This window comes from Amblyomma mixtum, chromosome 10, assembly GCF_055824585.1.
Source record: "Amblyomma mixtum isolate Tamu chromosome 10, ASM5582458v1, whole genome shotgun sequence".
In the NCBI taxonomy this organism is placed as follows: domain Eukaryota; kingdom Metazoa; phylum Arthropoda; class Arachnida; order Ixodida; family Ixodidae; genus Amblyomma; species Amblyomma mixtum.
Genome location: NC_143021.1, coordinates 155,786,184 through 155,810,226, shown reverse-complemented (window position 1 = coordinate 155,810,226; position 24,043 = coordinate 155,786,184). Strand labels below are relative to the sequence as shown.

The 24,043-nt window shown below is 44.3% G+C and overlaps 1 protein-coding gene across 1 annotated transcript in view; it reads right to left on the bottom strand.

Moving 5' to 3' along the window:
* The window catches only part of LOC149327438 (uncharacterized), a 54,761-nt gene that overhangs the window by 4,999 nt on the left and 25,719 nt on the right, over positions 1 to 24,043 (bottom strand). Inside the window, exons 3-9 of the mRNA XM_089563976.1 lie at positions 23,769 to 23,855; positions 21,641 to 21,710; positions 17,904 to 17,941; positions 16,597 to 16,686; positions 9,142 to 9,220; positions 7,291 to 7,361; positions 6,349 to 6,441 (exon numbers count right to left, since the gene is read on the bottom strand). Coding sequence (XP_089420102.1) covers positions 6,349 to 6,441; positions 7,291 to 7,361; positions 9,142 to 9,220; positions 16,597 to 16,686; positions 17,904 to 17,941; positions 21,641 to 21,710; positions 23,769 to 23,855 — 528 coding nt within the window. The remainder of the gene's footprint in view (positions 1 to 6,348; positions 6,442 to 7,290; positions 7,362 to 9,141; positions 9,221 to 16,596; positions 16,687 to 17,903; positions 17,942 to 21,640; positions 21,711 to 23,768; positions 23,856 to 24,043) is intronic.

The following is a 24,043-nucleotide window of genomic DNA, read 5'->3' as shown; positions in this document are numbered from 1 at the left end:
AATTCTAGCAGTCCATCACGGCAGCCCGATTATTAGATGAACAAAAACTTTAACGCCCTTGACGGTACCAGGCTAGGAATTTTGGGCAGCATAGACGCATCGAAGGGGCATGCGTCTGCTGCGGTGCTCGCATATTCACGCCCAAGAAGTTATGGGGCTCGGAGCGAGCGCATCACAGACCTTTTGCTCTCTCCCTCTGGGTCTAGCTGCCGGATGTGGCGTGCATCTCTAGCTGGCCGGGGAGGCTTGAGATTACCTATGCTTGCTTTTCGGCTAGCGCGCGTCCATTGGATGCGTCTGGACAGCTGAAATTCTGCGCTCCATGGCACGAAGGGCAATATGTCTTGCTCATTTAATAATTAATGTTGGATGCTCTGACCGCCAGCGTGACAAAATTCAGCGCATTTCTGAAAAAAAAAGAAACAAATACCGCCGCATGTATGCCTCTTGCCGGCGTCCGTCGTAAAACAGTAGAAAAGGGCACCCCGGAGAGCGACTAGCTTTGTATGTGTGGCTGCCCCGTCCACCACGGCTCGCCGATGCGACGCGCTCGGAGATTGCGTCAGCCATGACGCCGACCCTTCTCGAATGTCGGAGACGTTTATACATGGGCGTAGCGTTTCGTATGCTAAGAGATGCCCGCCCCCCCACCCCCTTCACTCGCGCTTCGGCGGCGCCAGACCTGAAAAAACTGGAAGCAACTCCAAGCCACTCCCGGTTTCGACCAACGGGGCGGCGGGCACGGCGCGAGAACTAGACTGCACAGCCGATACTGTGTGCATGTGCGCGCCTGCCTTGGGGCAAACAGGCAGACGTAGAGCAAGCCTATATAAGAAGGGCGTTGACCGCTGTCGACTGCCCCGAGCCTCCGTTTAAGCTACAGAGAAGCGCGCCCGCTCGACTCTCAGGAAAACACCACTCGCTCAGCCACGGTCCGACGAGGCAGAATGCGGCAGTCTGCGGGACGGCACCGTTGTGAACATCTGGCGTCGGACTGTAGCAGTGCCCGGTGAACAAATTGTGTTTTGTTTGCTTGCCTCTCTCATGTGTTAGTGCAATTTAGGGGCAAAAATTCTTTTGTATTATAATCTCTCTCGAGCGCAACTTTGCACAAGTTGCATTGTTTTAATAAGCACTTTGTATCTGTAGCTGCGACTTTACCGAACGCTGAATTTCCATGTGACTTCAATTTTCTTTTACTCTCCTTTCTGTTTCTTTTTTTTTATCCCCTCACTCCTTTCCCCCCGTGTACGGTAGCAAACCGATTAGTCTTCGGTTAACCTCCCTGCCTTTCCTCTGACTAATCGTCCTCCTCATCCTTGTATATACTCGTACGAGCGATTGTGAAATCCTGAGTATCGTATCGTCTCATTGCTGTATACAATTTGTTTCAATCAATCAATCAATCAATCAGCCTTTTATTTTCTCTATATTAGAGAAGGAGACAGGACTAAAAGCTCGAAAGCTTGACAGAGGTCCTGCCCCCTTTTTTCACTCTGGCATTGCAACAGACAAGCGGCAATAAATTCTGCGCTATACATTATAGCACAAAAGAAAATAACACACCTTGAAAAAAAAAAGCAAAAAGTACCAACATAAAAATACATGCAGCGTCATGACACAAACTTGTTCAGAAAAAATTTCTTAATAACGGTATTTGAATGCTGGAAAGGGTCAAACATTTCTTTGTTTAAGTTATTTAATAGCACTGGCAGCGTATACGAGATAGATTGTTGTGAGTAATATGCTCTAGGTGTAGGAACTAGCCACATTTCTTTATTTCTGGTTTGTGGAATATGGGCGTTTTTTGCAAGTTCTGCCAAACTACCAACATAATTTTCATTGCTCCGCGAAGCACTTTTGAAACTCATTAAAAGTCTGTGTTCGTGTAAAGCTAAGACTGACAGGATTTCATATTTTAAAAAGAGGTCACTCGTAGGGAAACAATAGGGAACACCAGCAATGCATCTAACAGCTCTTTTTTGGAGAAGATGTAACTTGGTCATGTTCGTGATACCAGTGGTACCCCAAACGATAATGCAGTATTGTAAGAGAGATAGAATTAAGGAGTTATACAGCAACAGCCTAATTTTGACAGGAAGAATGGTGCGCAGGCGCGACATAACTCCGACAGCTGAAGATGTTTTGGATCTGATATAATCCACATGATCATTCCAAGTCAAGTGTTTTGAAAACACGACACCAAGGATTTTGACAGAATCCACTATCTCCACAGGATCATGGTTTAAACATACATTGAGTGGCCTAAACAATACCTTCCCTTTCGGCAAGTACAACACTATTTTAGTCTTTTTAGGATTAATCTTCAGAAAATTTGCTTGTGCCCATGTATTTAATGTATTAATTATTCTACCTGCTTTTTCTTCAATATCATCTTCTGATTTCCCGGAAATGAACACTGAAGTATCATCGGCGTAAGATACAAATGTACTATCAGGTTCACAATGCACAATATTAAAAATAAATTAAAAATAAAAGCGGACCCAATATGCTTCACTGGGGAACTCCTGTGCAGGTATTCTGTACTGAGGACAAGGAGCTTTTAAAGTCTACATACTGTGTTCTATGGGAGAGGTATGATTCCATTAAGTCTAGTGCTTTTCCACGGATACCGTAGGTTTCCATTTTATGTAAGAGAATTTTGTCACTTAATAAATCAAACGCTTTTGTTAAATCTATGTAGATACCTGCAACTATTTCCTTATTTTGAAATTTATCTATTATTATTTCTTTTTGTGTAAGTAGCGCTGTTTCTGTGGATCGATTCTTTCGAAAACCGTGCTCAAAGTCAAGGAGGAGATCATGCTTGTTAAAAAATGACAGGACTCTGCCATGTAGTAACTTCTCTATACCTTTCGAGAATACCGGTAATATAGATATAGGGCGGTAATTTTGGATCAAAGATTTGTCGCCACTTTTAAAAACCGGTATCACTCGAGCAGTTTGGTGTTCTTTCGGAAATACAGCGGTAGATAATATTAAATTTGTTTGTGAACCTTTGGCTCTGACCCATTTTCTGGCTTTCCACCGGTGAAAGCTGGGCACCAAACGAGCAAAAAGCTCTTGTCACTTGGTAGCTATAGTCTCCGCAGAGCTTGCCACGTCGAGTAGAGTGCATCGCCTTTAAGTCCGAGACCCCGAGACCATTAACCCCCCCCTTCCGCTCTAAGGGTGTCGGGAACGAATGCTAAAGTGAGCGAAGTGGTGACAGCCATCCACAATTTTATGATTGTAACCAAGCGCCCGAGTGCAAAAAGTTGAAGAGTATTGAGTGGAATTTTTTTTATTTGCAAATTAATGAATTTATTTAACACATTTTATTATAACTGCGGACACCGTCGCTATGATCGAGAAAGAATCATATTTTCATCTTAAAAAGCATATTTTTGTATTCGAAGTCATCGCACGAACACGATGTATATCTGCAATATCCCTCAGTTGAACTTTTCAGTATATACGCCTGATGAGCGATATGTATATCAATCATTCAGTTGCTCACCTGCTGTGCAAGCTTGTGTAGAAAGGGCCTGTTATAAATATCCTATATGCGATTCTCCACACTAAATCACATTGAGTGAACTGAATTAGCGGTACTCCTTCTGGCTCGTAATTGTGATCTGAAATTTGTTTAGGAAGTTGTGGTGAGCCATATTCTACATTGTTAGACCACAAGCTATCTCTCGTGGTTTGCTGGAAGTACTTTAGCAGAACGTTGAGCCAGTGGGGACACGAAACAAAGAAGCGGCGCGCCTAAGAAGGACCTTTCTTGTAACAATCGAAGCAGCACAACTGCGCGAGGCCAACAGAAGACACAGGGCAAACACGGCGCTTTGCGTCCTTTTGGCTTCATGCTGTTGCACTGCTTCGATTGTTAGTATGTCTAACAGACTCGCCCACGTGTTCATGTCCTCCAGCCTTATTTCTACTTGTTTCGTTCTAGCCGGTGAGCTTTTTGTGCGTAAAAAAATTGCGCAGGTAAATCACCATTCCTTCTGGCGCAAGCATATGAAGTGCCGTGTAGTCCACAATGCTTCCATGCATCAGTCTCCTTAGCTGGTTGGCGCCTCGAGAATAGTGTTAAGGCTGTAATGATCAGAATAACACCTCCACATCGGCCATGAGCCGTCCATATTTTGGAGGATTTTGAGAATTCGCTTCAACATTGCTTTGAGGCCCTCCGTTGAATGGCTTAATTCAATACACTCGGTTGGCGACCTTTTGGCCGACACCTTTTTATGCTTGTTTACATGAGCACAGGCTCGGAAATACCCAACAAATTGCAGAGGGAAGAAATAGCCAGAGGAGAAAACGCCGAGGCTCAAGTTCATAGGGACGCATTTTAAGTTCAAGTCTATAGCGACTGATGGAAAGTTAACGCAGCCGCCGCGGTGGCTCAGCGGTTATGGTGCTCGGCTGCTGACCCAAAAGACGCGGGTTCGATCCCGGCCGCGGCGGCTAGAATTTCTTTGGAGGAGAAATTCTAGAGGCCCGTGTACTGTGCGATGTCAGTGCACGTTAAAGAGCCCCAGGTGGTCGAAATTTCCGGAGCCCTCCACTACGGCGTCTCTCATAGCCTTAGTCGCTTTCGGACGTTAAACCCCATAAACCAAGCCAAACCAAAGTTAACGCAAATCGCATTATTTTTAACGCGACAGCGTTAACGGACGCATGTCGCAGAAAAGCCGGGGTCGGTGTCGGCCGTGAGCGAGAAATCCCATAATCAGTAACAAATAAATGTGAACAGGAAATTGGTCTAGTTGGAGCTTTGAACCAGGGCCTCCGGAATGGGAGACGAACGCACTAACCACTCCGCCACGCCAGCTCTTTTTTTCCTTTCATGGTATTTATTCTGCATGGTTATGTACCACAAGTGTGTGTGTGTATATATATATATATATATATATATATATATATATATATATATATATATATATATATATATATATATATATATATAATATGTGTTTAAGCACAAAAACTATAGAGCACCAGCTCGAGGGTTTGGATTGAACAAAGGCTCGTTTACTGTGTTGTCTTAGAACGGTGGTTTAGAGACATATGCTGTGGTGTATATTAGTAATTATGAGCATCGAAATTACAGAGGTCGCGGTTCAGCGGGTACCAAAGTGCGTTTCCGCTACTTTTCCTCTTCGCTTGACACGCACGTAGCGCCATCAGGCGGCGCCCACAAAAACAACTCCCTCCTCTTCGCAATGTATTCCACTACCACCACAGACAGCGCGCAACGGCAGCGCCTCCTGCTCGTCTCATTGCGGCGCAGTGGGGCCGTGCAGGGACGCAGCAATCACGCGGTGAGCGGCGAACAACGCAGCGCACATCCAAGGCGTGTACCCCACGAAGCTTGCGGCTTGCTACCCGTTTCTGCGGCGTGGAAACTATGCTGGCGTTCGTGGAATCGCGTTTGTCGAGAATGATGTGGCGACGAACTACGACTGCAACCTGAGTTTACGTGAGAAGTGAGAAAGAAAAGAAATGAGAAGAGGGAAAAGGAGGAGAAGGCACTATCGCGCCTACTCTTAAGGCGAAGCTTAAGCGTCCTCCTAATTTTTTCAAAGGGAGAGAAAATGTGCGTTCTAAACTGTCCACTAAATTATTTTATTGTCTATATATTCTTTAGAGGTGTACGGAAACCAATAGTCTTCAGCTTTGTCTTGGAAGTCACATACAGTGGTGCCGCTCGCCGCAAGGTATAGTCAGTGCGTTTGGCTGTGCATTGAATATAAAAAACGACTTTAACGTTTTTCAAATTTAATGACTTCAATTGGCACGTTGACATTCAGATGCGCTGTTGTACATGGCTGCAAATTAATTTGCACCACCTGAGTTTCTCTACGCCCCTATTTTCATGGAGAAAACGGAATTTCGTAATGTGTGCCTAAATTGATATGCGACATCCGCATGCGGGTGGCAGTCCCACGATCTTGGGCTCACTTGCCGAACGGCGAATTCATTTTGATGCCGCAGTGGATAGAAGCAGTGAGGGGCGTTACTATCGTGCATGGTCTCACCGCTGAAGCTAGCTGTAAAGCTGTTCTCTGCGTATGTGACAGCATAGCGAAAGCGCTCAAAAGACAACGACACAAGAGACGGGCGCACAGTGTGCAGTGTGAGTCCGACCAGCATTTACCGCTTCATCTCGGAACACAGCCCATTAATTAGAACACATTCCGCTCTAGAAGTTCCGCGCTCTCTCACTACTCCCCTACATAAGAAAAAAATAAAGCTATAAAGCAATCACACCATCTTCAAAAAAAATTAATACAATAAGTTGAAGCCGCAAGGTTCTGAAATAGCCAAGATACTTACAAAGCAGGAGTTGTCGGTGCCGTTACCGTAGTGACCGAAGAACAACCCTCCATCTGTTTCGCAGTAGTAATGACAATCGGAAAGCACAATTTTCTGCGGAAAGAAAAATATATAGATATATATCACCGTCATATATTTTTTCCTGCTAAGGCATGCCGAGGCTGGTGACGTTCTTAAGCTTTCCTTCTGTTTCCGAGTTAAATTTCAATTCTGGAAATGTATTTTTGCACTTTCCAAAGTTCTTTCAAGCGCGCTTTATCATGAAAAAAAAGTTTGCGGTAATCAGAATAATATCCTATTACCAGCTTATATTATCTCCCTCGTCGACCCAATGCAATTTCGACAGTTTTACAGCACATGGTGTGCCGCGTTAAGTTTGTGAGGAGGCGCGGATGGCCAGTAATGCAGACTCGCCATGCGCTCTTTAAGTGCATGTGTGCGGAATAATGACAACGGAGAATTTGAAAGTAGACGTTCGTCTCTTAAGCCATTCGTTTCTCCAAGTCTTCGTTTTTTGTTACCGATCAGGCATAGTTTCCACCACACTGAACACTGCAGGAAGTATTTTTTTTGTAGTATTCTTTAACTAGAGTTGACATTTAAGCCTAGAAATTCCCGTATACGTAAAGAATCAGGGTGCTTAATTTGTCAATTTTTCTTATAAACATAACAAAACCGGTTTTTGAAATTCTTTAATTCCACAATATCTGAAATTTTAAACTGGTTTTAAATTAGAATCATATTAATTCTACTGAATACGAGCCGCTGTTATGTTCATTGTTAATTCAAGCTATCCGCAATTACACTAATATCTGTGTTCTCAAGACAAGAATCCGACATCATGTGCAATGTAAAATCCTCATGATATCAGCTGAATCTCAGAACTCATGACAAAATTTATTATGCAAGGGTTCCAAGAAAATAGAGTTATATATCACTTACTGCGGAGTTGTCCTTGTCTTTACATCTGTGGTACTTCTCAGAAAATATTTGCCGCGTGGCTGCCCCAAACCCTGGTTCCATTGCGAAATAAAACAGTTGTTAAAACGCAAATCTCTTCTGCTTGTAAATAGTAGAATGAACAAAACTCACACACGATCTCTAAAAAAAAAACTGGAGGAGGGGAAGAGGCATCAACAAAGAGAAAGAATGTGGTGTTGTAGTGGGGGCCAAAGATATGTCCCCCCCCCTCCCCACCCGGCTTCATTTATCCTGTTGACCTCAACCCTTCCATATATATTTCTTGCTGGCGGCGCCTTTCAGAGATTAAACAGTACTCATTCGCAGTAGTATATTGCCACTTCACCGAAGTATTTTTTATCGTTTGCTGTCCCGGCAAACAGTGTAATGTTACTTGAAATTTATTAATATATTTTCTAATCTATCATACTTTAAACCGTATTATATGCCTCCAAATATTTCATAATCCATCATTCTCAGAGTCTAGACAGCGGTAGTTCACGTCAATGCGTAAATGCGAAGCTCGAAGCACAAAAGAGGGAAAGTAAATTTCTACGACACCACTCAAGCCCTGATCATAATGTGTTTTCTCAGTGGAAGCAGTCACAGATACTCGTTCACCCAGGAAGAGAAACATCGGGGAAGACTATTAAGCTCCGACTTAAAGGCATGAAAAGGGAGGCTTAATGGATTAATGAACCTACATGCAAAATTGGTCATTCCGGACTTTCAGTTCATAAATCCCTAGGAGTTGACATACCGCTCCTGGAGCAGTGGTGCAGCAGCTAAACGAAGCGTTATTGCCCTGCGATGGCCGATGCTGCCAATAGTGAGACCAAGGCTGCTTTTTTCGAGCAACCTCACGTCACTGATCATTAATTTAGCTGCCACATGCCACGGTGGCCAGTGTGCTGCCGCTAAAAGGTCACGCGACCAAAGTGGTCCACCTCTGCTGCCTCTGCGCAAATTTTTCGCTCACAACACCGACAAGAACGACGAAGACGCCGCCGGATTTTTCAGAGAACGGCAGCCATACCGCCGTCGCAATGATAGACCGCGCGCGGCACATATAATGGGAGGCGAACACAAAAGCCTCATGTGATCGCAGAACGACCCTAATAAACTGCTCAGATGCCTACGATATAATTTGTCTTCCGCCCCCATATCAAAAATATTGCTTGTATGTAGATCATTAGTCCTGACTAAATTTGAGCCGAGCCTGCCTAAATAACTTCTTCGAGTTTATTCGGAATTATTCCAGACCTATAACCATAATTATATAACCCTCCACTGTGGCGTCCCTGATAGCCCTAGTCGCTTTGCGAAGTTAAACCCCATTAACCTAACCTAACGTAACCTATCTTTCGGCATATTTTGGTTCGCATTGCGTGGATGTAGAGCACCCCAGAAGTATTTGGTTCAAGTGGCGAAAAATAATTCGCAGCGCAGTGTGAAATGCCAACGAGTCCATAAAAGTGGCTACAGGCGCTCCGATTTTTCAGAAAATTGACAGCTAAGTTAGCATGAATGAAATGGACCTTGAATGCTTTAAGCACGCAACATACTCTAGTCAGTATATTATTTTGTGGTATGGTTCGTATGAACTTTCAATTTTGCATAATAAATGCATAGTTGATTTAGCTCTTTCATGGTTTCTTCTGCTTTGTAATCAATTATCTTTCAGCGATAAAATTTTTGCACAATAATTTACCAGTTATCGACATCACAATTAACAAAATTAAATTCTTTCTGCTGCTTGGTTTCAGCGATGGCTTTTCTTAAAGAATATTTGAAGCGAGTTGTTTCGAAGAAATGCCTGGGATTTTTACCAACCTAAGTCGTCGTGTCTGATGCATTTGCCAGCTTTGCAGATTCCTGGGCTTCCAATGGGCTTTCCTCTTGCATTTGTTTGCTAAAAAAAGCAGAAGATAAACGGTAAATAATGACGGCTCCAGCAGACTCCACGAAAGGCGACGCGTTCTTAAAGCTTTTCGTTCTGCCCTTAGAAAAAGAGGCACCAGTTTATAGCACGGTTGTTGTGCATTCTTGTTGGCAATGTGGAGGTAAGTGTGAATTAAATGCTCTTAGCTAACATGAGAAACGCATCCGCAGCGGTCCTTGGAGTGTGCTGCAGAGTGTTGCCTGTGTGCGCAATGTTCTAGCACTGACCGATGTAGAGTAATGAAAGCTTTCAATTAAGGAAACCTGTGGCGTCACATGCATTTAAAACTGTCGTTTGCGCTCCCTTATGTTCAAGAGTCTCAAGTAAAGATATATATAAAAGGCGATACATTAGACAAAAAGAGATGAGAGCATGTCATCACCTCTCAGAAACGCCTTTCATTTCGCTAATATTAGAGCGCGATCAAGGCCTAGAGTATCTGATGCAGGAAAACTAGACCAGGACGTTCAACAAGACAGAGGCTGTGTGCGAGCCGTACAAAGCCTCAAAATAGAGTTCCGAGAAATCTGCATATTTTCAGTCGCATTAGGGCACAGTACTTTTGCATGAAGCAGCAAGATGCCATCCGCGTATATGAAACCACGGCTTGTCGACTATGCGCTACACCTCCCGATGGATCCCACAGAAATAGATCAACTCGAGCTACCAATAACGCTGCGCACAGCATACAAACGAGCTCTAAGCCTACCACCAAACTAATACAATGATTGGACTAAGGAAAAGAAATAAAAGAAAAAGTGTCCCGGACCACACTTTTAGACGTTCTCACTGGACGAACTGTTAGTGCCACACAGTCGAAGAGAGATTTAAGGCCACTCAACCAGACAGCTGAAGAGTTAAAGCCAAAGCATCATAGAAAGTCATGGTCTGCGTAGACGGGGCTATCCAGAGCACAACGACGAACGCTGTCAGAAAGTCGCAGTGTAGTCCGATCTCGGTACAAGAAGCAGCGTCAAGCCGATCGCATAAAACGTGCACGCCAAGTACCATACAAAGGTACGACTCGCAGCCCCAGCATTTCTTGAGGCAAAATACAGAAATCTCATAACCGAGAAATACTCAGACGCGGCGCAGTATGTTTCCTAATCTGCAGTGGTCGTTTGCGTCGGCGACCGCACCATGCAGATCGTCTCAGCCGCCAGCATACGAACCTACAAAAGCGCACAAGCCGACGAGACGGCAATAGCTCTCGCAATTGCCTGCAGTTGTGTGAAAGACTATATCGACGTCATATCCGATCACACTTGTAAGCGTCATGTCAAAATTGCACAGTTAGCTACATATCGACACAGCCACACCGTATCTTGACATAGAGAAAACGTCTTCTTGAAACGGTACACACTGCTGGGAAAAAACAGCGCTAAGACAAAGGACAAAGAAAAGAGGACAACAGGACCGGTTGTCCTCCTGTTGACCTCTTTTTCTGTCCTTCGTCTTAGCGCTGTTCTTTTCCCATCAGTATGTACCAACTAGCTCAACTCTCCATTTTATTGACGGTACACACACACCAGTCCCCGAATCTAAGCGGTAATCAGTCGGTGCATGCCGTAGCCCGGACTCTTACTAACCGGGCCCTAACATGAGGCTCGGTGGAACCGAAGCCGATTCCTCGACAGTACTGTGAGGTCCTTACTTAGCACAAGCTAAATCAGAGAATCGAACCTTACCACATAAGCATCTAACTCGGAAAGTACATACAAAGTAATATCCATAGCTAAGCCACTTGCACCACATACACCGCGCGCCGCCGCGGTGGCTCAGTAGTTATGGTGCTCGGCTACTGACCCGAAAGACGCGGGTTCGATCCCGGCCACGGCGGTTGAATTTCTTTGGAGGAGAAATTCTAGAGGCCCGTGTACTGTGCGAAGTCAGTGCACCTTAAAGGACCCCCGGTGGTCGAAATTTCCGGAGCCCTTCACTACGGCGTCTCTGATAGCCTGAGTCGCTTTGGGACGTTAAACCCCACAAACCAAACCAAACCAAACATACAACCTGAATAATACCCAAACACATTCCCACTTTGCCGGGAACCTACACCACTGTATCACATTTTGTGGGCTTGCCAAAGATGTTTGCAGCTAATCAGCGATAACTGGTCAGCGATGACTGGACAGCGATAACTGATCAGCGATAACGGACCTCAGTTTACTTCGCAGGAGTTCTCCAATTTCACCTGTTCTCACGGCACCCGCCACACGCGTACGCCAACGTACCATACTTTATCAAACGGGGCAGCAGAAAGGCTAGTTCAAACGACGAAAGCCACTCTACTCAAGCAAGTGCTTCACGGTAACCTAAGAGGACAGAACAGAACTCTGCATCAACGACTCAACGACTTCTTGCTCGCTTACAGGAACACCCCGAACTCCGTAACAGGAAGAACGCCGGGTGAGCTGTTCCTGAAACAACCCCGAGTGAAGCTTTCGCTCCTGAAGCCAAGTTTGTGCAGGACATGCGCAGCCGTCAAGCCAGAGACACCACTCATAGCAACGAGGGCCGAGGAAGGGACCCGCAGATGGAAGCCGTGATAGAGTTCTCGTCAGGACTACGACAGGGGAAACCCTGTCATGGGATGTAGCGATGGTTGTGCAATGCGTAAGCGACTCTACGTTCGTGGCAAAAGTCTGTGACCATTTTCGTTTTGTGCATATCAACAACTCAGACACCAAGTGCCGCTTTTCAGCAAGACTTGCCATCAACACCCTCGGAAAAATATCCCCCTGCTGACTCCATGATTAGTGTTGCTACTGCGGAAAAGCTTGAAGATGTTCGCTTAGATGACGCCGCCTCAAATGAGGAACCGGCATCGCAGCCTCAGGCAAAACACTTGGCACCGCAGCTGCCAACAATCACGTTTACTATCACCCTGACCGCGTCCACTGCAGGGCAAAGGGCTCTCGAATGTTTTCCAATTAAACCTTTACTTCGGTAGCTGCGGCCACCGTATCATTGCAATCTTCTGAATCTCATCGGCTCACCTAATTTTCTGCCGCCACCCTGCTACGCTTGCCTTCTCTTGGAATCCACTCCGTTACCCTTAAGGACCAGCGGTTATCTTGCCTTCTCATTACATGCCCTGTCCAAGTCAATTTATTCCTGTTGATATTGAGTAGGATGCCATTAAGCCGCGTTTGTTCACTCCCACACTCAGCGCGCATCCAGTTTATTAACGTTATACCTAACATTTTTCTTTCTGTCTGTATTGTTCTTAACTTAAGCTGAGCCTTTTTCGTTAGCCTCCACGTTTTTGCCCCGTAGGGGAGTACTGGCACGATACAGCTGTCGATACTTTTTTCTTGGCGGATATCGGTCAACCACCGTTAATAATCTGAGAGAGCCAGCCCTGTGTGGTTCACCCCATTCTTGGTGTTCTAGTCATTTCTCTATGATGATCCGGATCACCAGCCACAACCTGCCCTCAGTACACGTATTCCCTCACTACTTCCGGCACTTCACTACCAACTGTGAAGTGCTCTTTCACTGCGAGGCTATAGAACATTACTTTTGTTTTCTGCAAGTTGATTTTTAGACCCACCTTTCTGGTCTGTCTAACTCATTGATCATGCTGTGAAGCTCATGTCCTAATTGACTTAGCAAGGCAATGTCATGAGCGAATCTCGGATTACTATGTATTCTTCATTAATTCTTGTCTCGAACTGTTCCGAACCCACGCCTCTAAATAGGCGGTGAATAGTATTGACGAGATTCCGTCTCCCTGCACCCTTGTGACACTCTTCATTATTCAGATTTTATGGCTGGCTTTATGGAGGACATTGGTAGCTGTGTAGTGGTTTTAGATATCTTCTAGAATTTTCACATAAGGCTCTTTTACCATCATTCCGCAGTGGCTTCATGACTCCTGAGGCTTCCGCTGAGTGAAGCGCGTTCTCGTAATCAATTGTCTATAGTATAGTAGTAGTTGGCTGTACTGTGTGCATTTCTCTGTCACTTCAATGTCGCTGTGAATATGGACCACTGTCGAGTGTAGCGAAGCCAAATAAAGAACCTTATATTTCCCGTATTGTTGCACCTCTTCATGGTAGATGATGTGCAGCGCCGACAGCTTTCTGTCCATGCACTGCTAAAGAGCTTTAGGGAGCCTATTGACTGACGGCATAGAAAGGCTCGGCTATGTCTCCAATAGAATATTTATGTAGCTGATTACGTAGGCGAGAAGTGGCCAATGCAGCGAAAGGCTTCGATAGGAGCAATGTAGAGGGGTCCAGCAGCGAAAACAGCCAGTAATGCTGAATCACTTCTGGTCAGTATGAGGAGCAGTGGCTTAACACGATGGGTCGAAAAGCATCAAACGCAGAAATGCGGCTAACAGTGGAAGCTACTCAGGTTGCGAAAGCAGCCAGCTTTACTATGCGCGTTTCCAGCTTGGAGAACTGAGGCGAGCGTAGACAAGGGCACCATCTGTAGCCAAATGATATGGAGTACACCATTGTGCGGCTACCGCCATCTAAGAGGCACCGCGTAATAGGGTGCACATATTACTTGCACTGCACTGTAGGCTCCCTTCTCTCGCTCAAAGACGAGACAGGGTGCAAATCGCTTTATGCAGCTTCTCATCCTTGGCTGGGAGTTTCACATGCCAGGGAAGTGGAAGCACATTAAGAAATCATAGATGGTGATAATTTGACATCACTTATATCGATGCACTCTTGTTTAAGGTTTCTCAGTCATCCTTATTCAAATGTTAAAATTACAGCGAAGCTACGTAGGTAGAGGCACGTTAAACACCATTATTTATCTTTTTACGTATTTTCTCAAGGTTCTGGGAATGAACGAAAACTTTTAGCCATTTAGTTGTTGGCTAAATTGCGGTGTCAAACTAAAGAGCGCGAAAAAGAAACGTCTAATTCATCAATTTATAGTTTGAAATGTGCAGGGGAGAAAAGAATCAAGTAGGTGCTGGCGGGAAATTTAAAATTAACGCCTGCGACCGGGCCCAGTTCAGTGTAGAAAACAACGGGCTCGCAACTTCCTGATTGCTATTCGCGGTCAGAAACAAAGCAGCTTCCTAATCGTCGTGCGGGTGGTGCGTCTGTCGGGCAGGCGAAAGGAGAACAATTGCCAATTTCAGAAGCCAAGGCACCACGTGTGAGGCGCCAGAGAAGGAACGCTGTCCGCGACTAGGAACATAGCTTACTCTTCGGACCTGGGTATAGCTGTAGGGAACTAACACTGCCGCTCTCTTCTATGCTTTGAACGCAGCCAAGTCACACGAATCGTTTTTTATACTGCCGCCAGCGCCTGCTTGATTGTCTGCGCGCTGTCACATTCGCGGCATCATGAAATGCGGCTACGTTCATGAATTTCATGTTTGCGAGTGCTGCTGTCGCGTCGCGAAAGCTCCTAATCACTTAGTTTTTTTAAAATATTTCTCATCATTCCTTTTCAAAGCGAGAAAGGAACTAAGTTTAAAACACATGAAAGCGAAATGTTAAGAATTAAGCAATGTTTGACAGCCTGTACAGCTTGGCACCGAAAGATTTATCACCAAAGCACTAGCTAAAAGGTAACTTTTTCAGACGTATTGGTATAATAAATTCAACAAATAGAAAAACGCTTTGAGTAACTATATTGGATTTTCAGCACCATGTTCCAAGTAGCTCTACCTATCTTGTCACAGTATGGTTTTATTCTGCTGCTTCATAAAGCTGCGACGCCTGATGTACTGCTGGCAATGTTTTTGTAAATTTACAACACATACTACTTTAATGTCCACGCAGCACGAACTATTTATCATTTCCTCGAATGTCGATTCAATAAAGCTAGCTTTGTTGCACACCGCATCCGAAGTTAGCTCTGGTGCCGGTGTGTATGAGATATATTCTGTACACCTGCCAGAGGGTTAAGGCATCGGTGGCTCTGGCACCCCTTCTCCTGTCTTCGGTGGACACTGCTGCTGTGAAGCGAATGTTTTGTTTCTTTAGACGTCTTCCACCTAGCTATCTCTGTACGAGTCAGTGAGAGGCCTAATTGGGCCATCCAACAAAAAAATATACATTCTTGTTTTTGTCTTACGATCGCACGAGAAGACGGTGACAGCCGGGTAGGGAATCTCACGTTGTCAGCGCTGCGCTCACCGCTTTGGCCCTATATTGCAAGGAAACATGCCAAATTTTTTTCGTATATGAATTTTTGGGTGCATTGCTGGATGCCGATTTTTTTAACTTAGTGCATGCGTGCAGCGACGAAGCAATTAGCAAACAAGAAGTCACCAGAATATGTTCTGTGAAAGTTTTATGGTTTATGAATTTATGGGAATATAACGTCCCAAAGCGATTGAGGCTACGAGCGACGCCGTAGTGAAGGGCTGCGGAAAATTCGACCCCCTGGGGTTCTTTCACGTGCATTGACATCGCAAAGCACACGGGCCTCTGCAAGAGACTGCAACGCAGCATGTCCCCTCTCACGCGAATCATGAAATGCTGTTCTAAATTTACACGACGCGGCCTCCCAGTCATTCTTCTCAAGTAGCGTGCTCTTTATACTACTAACTGCAACGAAGTACATGAAACGCTTCGCAAAAAGTCTGGCCTCGCACTTTCCGCCAGCAACCGAGCTACGTCTATTTATATAGAGGAGTGAACTTCCTGATGTGGTAGACAAATGCCTACCCACGGCAGTCTTTATTGTACAGGTTTGGAATTTTCATTGTGTGCCTTACGTATATCGCTAAGGCCAAAGAAATGCGGTACCGCCGTTATACTCCGCCTGAAGTGGGCATAGTTGGTGCATTTTTTCTACATTTATTTGAATAGCTTCAGTCATTGTAGGTGTTTATGTTTATTGTAGGGAAGGATAATGACAGTCAGAGACTGCGTAACTAAGGGGATATTCTGTCCACAGAAAGGAGTTGCTTCATGATGCTGCGCCTGCTGTTTGTGGCATATTATATACTGAAATCATTACTTCTTGACTTTAGTTATCAAAACTTAAGGCGCTTGGCTCAATGACCTCATGCTAATATAATTGGTATAATAGCATTTCCCGCTGCTACACTTTGATGTGTATCAGGTTAAACACAAGAGGCATTGCATTCAAACGAAGAGTTCAGCACAACACAATTTGTCTAGACCTAGTGTTTATAAACGCAACGTAAACTTACATCGCGACCCCCCCAAAAAAGTGTTATGAGTCAATTTCTAGTCAGCCTGAACCAGCTCACGCCGAATAATTGTTACATTAGTACGTAACTATTCCATGAAATTTTTCTAGCCGATTTCACAGTTCTAAACTGTTCTTGTTGCAGTCTGACAGTGTGTCATCCTTGTGAAGTGTAAAGCAAACAAAGATGCGAACTCAAGCCTTACTATGCATGGCGTTCCTTGAATATAACGAACAACGTGAGTTCCCAAGCGGCCTTGATTGCAGGTGTAGCTGCAGTTTGATGCGTATCCTTCCTGAAATATAGGAGTTTCAAATGCATAATGCTTGTTAGCAAGACATTTCATTTCCGCTTAGTGCCTTCCCTTACTGATTTGCGCCCGACTGCCGTTATTCCTTGTGATTTTTGTGGTTGGGCGTTGATAAGGATAAAACAGTTGAAATTTGGTTCGCAAATGCGTTCACAATCTTTTATTTAGGTTTCAAGATGATAATAGCGGGCTAAATACGCCTTAAGAATTCGGCATCAACATGCAAGTTTTGGGCGGCTGATGTATCGACGTAGAAATAGCTCTGATACAATGGAATTCGTTTTTCTACAGTTAGCGTGCCCCGAAAGCGCTGCCCGTTAACATTCAGATGTGTTGCTTTGTTATCAAGTATTCGAGCGAGAGACTCATTTTGCGTGATATTTACGGATCAATGAAATCAGAGAAGTAAAATGTCAAGACAATATTGAGTGGTTTAAGGTCATAGGGAAATCTACAATAAAAATACCGCCCGACTATTTAATGCTATCGCACGAATCTGCGGCAGCAGGACCTGGACCGGTTGGCCTCGGCTGGTGCTTCGTGTTTTCTACGCATTGCTAATGATACGCTATCAAAGGAATAAAATTGCGCAAACGGATTGAAGAAGAAAAACGCAAGAGGCGTGAGGACAGGACGGAGCGCTCTGTCCTCTCCTCACGCCTCTTGCGTTTTTCTTCTTCAACCCCTTTGCGGAATTTTATTCCTTTAATAGCTGTTACGAACCAACTCGCCCAGACGAAAGTACTATTAATACGGCTGGCGCTCTGGCTGTTTGCGTCTTTTCTGCTTCGCTTCCGCTTTCGACGCTCACCGCGCTGAGCCCTAGCGAATTCTTCCCGCTGTGGCCTTAGCCGGCAGAATTCGAGATTTTGGGCATGCGTGGTTGTCGCAATGTTTGCGCAAGTCTGGGGTCCTGCAGCATTCATTGCCAACGCAAAGTCGAACACGACAAGAGTGCAGCGCTGGGCAGGAGACGCTGAGCCGGCGCGTAACGTCGCTGACGTCATGCAACGGACCAGAACGATTCACTGAGCCCTACGCGCCTGCTGCTACCACTGCACCCACAGAATTGCGGCGCGCGACAGCTAGGGGTCATGAGGTGGTTTAGGGGCAAGGCACACAGTTGAGGTTTGAGAAAAAGGGCCATAATGCTCTCGCATTTAAAGTGAAAATCAGAGGAGTTTTTATGTCACTGTACTTACTCCTCTGTACACGTTGTCACAAGGCTTAGGGCGAGGACCTGAAAAGGACAAGTACATGCAACCATGAGCCCATAGATGAAATTGTAGTAAAACGGTGCAACGGTATATTGGGAAGCCATGCCGTTAACCACTCGCTACAAAGAATAATTGGGAAATTCGAACCCGAGAAGCGAATACGAGACCATCATAGACTTCGGCTTAATTGCTCCACATATAACTCAAATTAAAAACGAAAAGTTGTGAAGAAAATTGTGCTGTTGTTTTTTTTTTGTTTTTTTTTTGGGGGGGGGAGGGGGGGAGGGGGGGGGTAACGTCCGAAAGCGTCTCAGGCTGTGACGGACACCTGTGAAGAAAAGAGTGATTTGTTTCTGAGCTAAGGCATCTCAAATAAAGTTAGTTTTCTTTTAGATTGGAATCTTAAAATTTGTCACGCCGTATTTATTCAAATAAAAAAAGTAAGCCAGCCTTCAACATTCTTTTTTCAAAATTGCAAGTGTGATAAGGGGTCTTCATTATAAGGGACACGAGTAAAATGACAATCTGAGCAGAAAAGAAGCATTTTAAATGCTTTATAGCAAGCATGAATGGAAGCTGCCGCTACTACTTCTATGACGCCGAATGGCAACGCAAAAAGACGTCCCATTGATTTCACACATGAATTAGTTTTTCTAAGATGAGGTGGTTGTTATTAGGACACTCATATTAGAAAACATGAGAAGAACACCATTAATAAACGCATAAAGCGTCATCTTTTACGTTAATGGCACTCGTTACCAGCCACGTTTGAGAAAGAGGTAAAAATAAACGATACAAAGAAGAAACATTGCACTGGTTCGGCCGTACAATAAGTTTCAGCCCTACAACACGCGCTACAAAACGCCCAACAAAAGGTTAGGTGGCGTTTCAAGCAAACCTGCCGCATACGTTTTGATGCAGGGTTTAGCAGGAATAAAGGTAGCTTAGTTGGCAGAGTAATACCCGTGTTGGCAAACATCAAAGAAGCGGTGCATCAAGCTGCCAGTAAGCTGGTTAACTCATTTCTTAGAAGATGTAATGAAAACAGAGTGCCGAATGAGGAACGCAGTAGAACACAAATGACAGGACCGGCCCATTCTAGAGGTTTTCGCTTTGACGCAGCCGCTGGCCTTACCTTCCTTTTCGTGTGTTTTTCTGTGTTTTTTTTTATTGCGAAAGCAATACTGGTCGAGGTTCCCGCTCTCGGCCGTAATCCCGGAGAATTCACCATTGACCTTTAGCGTGACCTATGTGTGACGTCAGACCAGCTGTGGAAAAGCGGGGCCCCAACTCGGCTCGTCGCGATCGTCCCAGCGAATCCTCCACGATATGTCGGATGATGTGTATAAGGTGAAGCTGCAACGATGTGCTGCAGCTAAGAAGCGGCGGCGTGCGAAAGAAATGGATGAAGAGCGGGTTGCTTTCGCAATCCACTAGGCTTAACCAAGCTAAGCCTCTGCCAATTTTTTTTGGTCATTGATCTCATCGTAAACAAGCTCACTGACTATCCCCCAAGCGTTTGATTTGTTTTATCTGTTCGTTGTTCTGCTTATGTAGCGTAGATAGGTACTTTGTTTTGTTATGAATTTGTTGCTCCCTGTTGGATTGGTAAATAGTTCCCTCCATGAATTACTTATTCATCTTTGATTTGATATACTACGGCAGCAATGATTCCTTGAGTTGGCGATACGTTGTTGTATTTTACTTCTGATCCATTTGCGCATAGGCTTCATTGTCGTACAAAACGCACTGGTCTTGTCGCATTTATTCTACTTTTGTCCTCGCTCGTTACGCCGTTTTCATAACATCTTCGAGCATGAACGAACTAGCCCAAGCAGTAATTTTGCATAATTTCTTAGAGTTACCTTTTCAACGATCACAGGTGCCGAATTGCAATTGGTCATTTGTAGCTATCGTTAGTAACAGCCATACTAGTTTTCAGAATTTGGGAAACAACCTTGCGCTGAGGATCACCAAAATTGCCCGTCTAGCATCCCAAGACGCTCGGTCTTCAAGAGAGTGCAAGAATAGCGCGTGCTAGGCAACGCCCGTCGGTTGACATGAGTCCGCGGCGCATGTGCTACGTGACCTCTGTTCCGTCCGCATTGACTGCCTCGCCGCTGCTCTTTGCTACAATCGCTGGTCCAGCCCATGCTTTAGAGGTGGTAGCGTGACGCATGCGTCATATAGTCACGTGTGCCGAGTGGCGTATCTAGGGGCATGCCAAAGACGCATGCTTTCTTTTGGCGTACATCTTTTGGCCTACAACTTACTTTGCCGAAGTTTTAACTCGCATGTAAGTATTTTTAACGGCGGGCCAAAAGTCTCAGATCCAACGAAGCGTCTAACTTTAACAGCTTAGCAGTTGCCTCTCAGAAATGGGTTAACTAGTTGAGTAGGTACTATGATTCACCTGGTTTTCCATCGCTTCTACAACTGGTATTAATATACCGCTGTAGTCGCCTCGGTACCTAATAAGGCTAGATTTTCTAAAAATTAGCAGGGAGCTCTTCTCAAACACTGGGTAGATTGAAGCGACAAATGAAATTGAAACAATATCTATAAAACGGCTACCAAAACAAAATTTTGTGAAAAATGCATAAAGATCTTCCTCAAATATTTCATAATTTGTCGTGTAGTAAAGTACTCCCAAATAGCGTAGGTGAAAAGAAGTAAGTTTTGCTTAAGAAAACGTTCATTGCCTGCCTTTTGAAACGCCGATTGCGGTAGCCAATGATAAGCAAGCGCACTGATTTCTTTTGATACTGGTACTGGCACTGATACTGACTCCTCAGATTGGTACAGGGCAGTCAAAACTGATCGCAGGCGGTATGACGTGTTTCGTCCTTATATTTAAAAAAACTTTTCGACTTTTTGTTGATATACATCTCGAAAACATTAGCGTAGGAGAAGAGCGCTTTTGTATCATATATTGACAACACAGACTCCCAGACTTACAGCTTCGACAATGGTAAGAATTAACCTTAAACATTACGCAGCGAAACTATGTGCTCCGTCGCTGAAGGCAGCCACTGAGCACAGGTGACGACATAGAAATCAAGATGAAAACACGGCCATGGACCACTGCCGCCTGACTCACTGCCGGAGTTTTTCTTAGAAGTACCTCGCCCAGTGATTATAGTCTCCCTTGGTTATATTTACAGTGCCACTTTAGCATAATCATTGCGAAGTTTTAAGGGGACACGACAGAGGAAAACGTGATATCAAAACCAGATGAAACCGCATTGCGCACGTTGTCGTCTGGCGTAAGTCTATAAGTAAATATTTGTGGACATCCTGGCGACTTATTTGTGCAGGAAGCAATGCATAGTTCATTGACAATTGGTTGATTTGTTTTAGAGGCTACGATTTTTTGGAACTGTTCAAAATTTCAGCGTGTACTTTGAATTTAAACTAACAACTTAATAAACTTATTCGTTCCTTCTCCAGGAACCTTCAAATCTAGCGAAACCGAACGGAGTAATCAAAAAACAATGTTTAAATGACATATTAAAACGCATAAATGCGTACTGAACTCTTTCTTTGATGTTACTGCTGGAGTAGTTTTCAAGACAATGGCAAAAAGACTATTGTTGAGAAACCGAGGTTCGGCCTTTATTTCGGTTTACGAAAGGCCTAATCAACCACTAAGCTTAGCTCGTTTAAGCGTACCACCCAAACCTCTACAGATATACCATCGTCACTTCCAGTAGCGTACTTACGAGGCAGGGCAGTGCAGAAGCCTTTGGAGCATTGGCCAATACTCCGCCGTCTCCAATTATTTAACTGAAACTGGATGCGAAGTACATTTTAATTCCAGAGCGTTGAGAGGTCCCCGTCAGGACACAAACTGGAGTTTTAGCTGTATGCTTTGGCTTTGTGTCGAGAAAACGCAGTTTGGTCGAGAGGCTCCTGACGTCACAACTACACAGCCACGTGAGGGAAATTTAACGCCCCACAATGACCAGATAGAAAAACAATGATAACATCACTACACATTTCTCCATTTGTGTACAAGGCCGAGACGTCGTACCACCACAAAAGCTGTGCCTCCAAAAATTGCATTCTTTCCTAAAACTAAAGCGGTCAACCCGGGATTCGAGCCGCTGCCCCTTGGGTCCTGAGCCTGGCGCGCTACCCCTCGGCCACTGAGAGCTGTTCGATGGATTTGGTTAAATGAAGGCCTTGTGTGTTTGTGGTAAGTGCGGCATAAAAAAATTAAAAAGAAAATACACAAAAGTGTCGGTGATTGCGAAGCTATATGCAAAGTGTACCCAGGACACTGAACAGACCCATGAAGGCTATAGCGTAATAATCCTAAGGAGGAGCTTGAGAGTCCCATGAATTCAGGTTCAAAGGTTCCCGCCGAAACGTCTAATGGACAGCTGGCAGTTAGTTTTCATCGGAAATACTTTGTGCTCTGCCTCGAAACAGTACCTGCAAGATTTCTCAGATCTACACCCTGCTGCAATTGCTTAGTCGAAAACGCTTTAGCGGCTGTTCCAGCTTTAAAATGTGGCCCTGCATTTGCCACAATTTATGTGATGTAAAATTACTAATATAATAACGAGGTCCTCAATGTTGAAATGCTGACTACAAAGGTGGCCATTGCAGCACTCAACAGGAACTCTATGTTAAATCTTCGCAGCTTCTAAACAATCCTAATTGCCACGCACACTACTAGCTCAAAAACCAGAAACAGAATCTCATATGTTTTTGAATTCTCAACAACACCTCAAATGTACCGTTTTTGTTTCTTTCAGTGGCGTGCAATGTGCTTTTGCAGCTATTGCTAAATAGCTAAACAATGTCAAATATCGGTGAGGGGATTCTATTTCATTTCCAAGCTTATGCTAGCATATGATATGATATGTAGTTTGAATGTATATATTTTTAATGACACGGACATAAAATTCCACCGCTCGCTGAAGGATCATTGTTAATATAAGTTAGAACAGGCAGCCATGAAAGACGTTCTGATAGCAATAAATTCAGCAACTGTTACCAAACTTCTGTATCTTAGGATGTTTTGAGAAATTAGCTTCAAACGCTTATTTGACAGCGAAGTCAGGCATTATGAGAAGCGTACCAAAATGGTTACGTTATCAAATAAAGTTTTTGAACCCAGCACAGCAGTCTCTGCTCTACTCCCATTCTGCACAATTTGTAGGCTGGCTGCAAACCGAAAGAAAAGTCGAGAATTTGTCTCCAATTTGAGATTCACATCGGGCAACTACGCGCTGGATCCAGATTTGAAGAATGAACACAGCCTACATGTCCCTCGGACCAAGAATAAATCTCATAGCATATGCTTACAGCTTAAAATTGTTATATGAAATTGGAAGAACTGATTAGCAAACTGGAAATATTGTGAAGGCCCGCGATTAATTCCTAGTCGGTGTGCTGCACTCTATTAAAAACGGGGTTATCATTTCTGAACACTAAGGACTGGTTAGGGCGGATGCTAGGAACTTTATTTTGAAAGTTACGCTTGGAACCTATTCAAGTGCGGTCTAATTTTCGCAAATTCACCGCTTAAACAGATTCGATCTTTCTAGATTCTTTACCTAATACAATTCAGAGCGTCTCACTTTAGCACCTGTCCCACCGGAAGTTTCCCTCACTCTCCTAGGATATTTAAGGTTTGCTTGCCACACAAAATCGTTGTGATTTAGAAGTATCTCACGGGTGTTTTTTTCGGATTAGTGGCAATTGAATTACACAAAATGTTTCTTAAAACTCGTGCGATTTTAGTAATATTATCTATGGGCAGACGCAAAGCGTTATCAAGCCGTTGAATACTATTCAGATGAATGAGATTCCTAGACAAGGTGCGGCTTTTGTACTTACAATGCAAGGAACTCCATCGTGATGTACCCAATAAGTCCGCCCGTTAGTCATGTGGCATTGAGAGACACATGACAGTAACGGAATATGCTGCAATAATCAAAGCAATACCGTGATACAGTGCTCAAACAAAACCCACTCAGAAACGCTATATATAGTTCCAAACTATTATTTATATTTTATGACCACCATCGCCATATCCACCCTTCTGTGTTGCGTACAGTGGTTTCCAAACGTCTCTCTTATTGCCCTCCAATGAGAACTGCTGTGCATCAGCT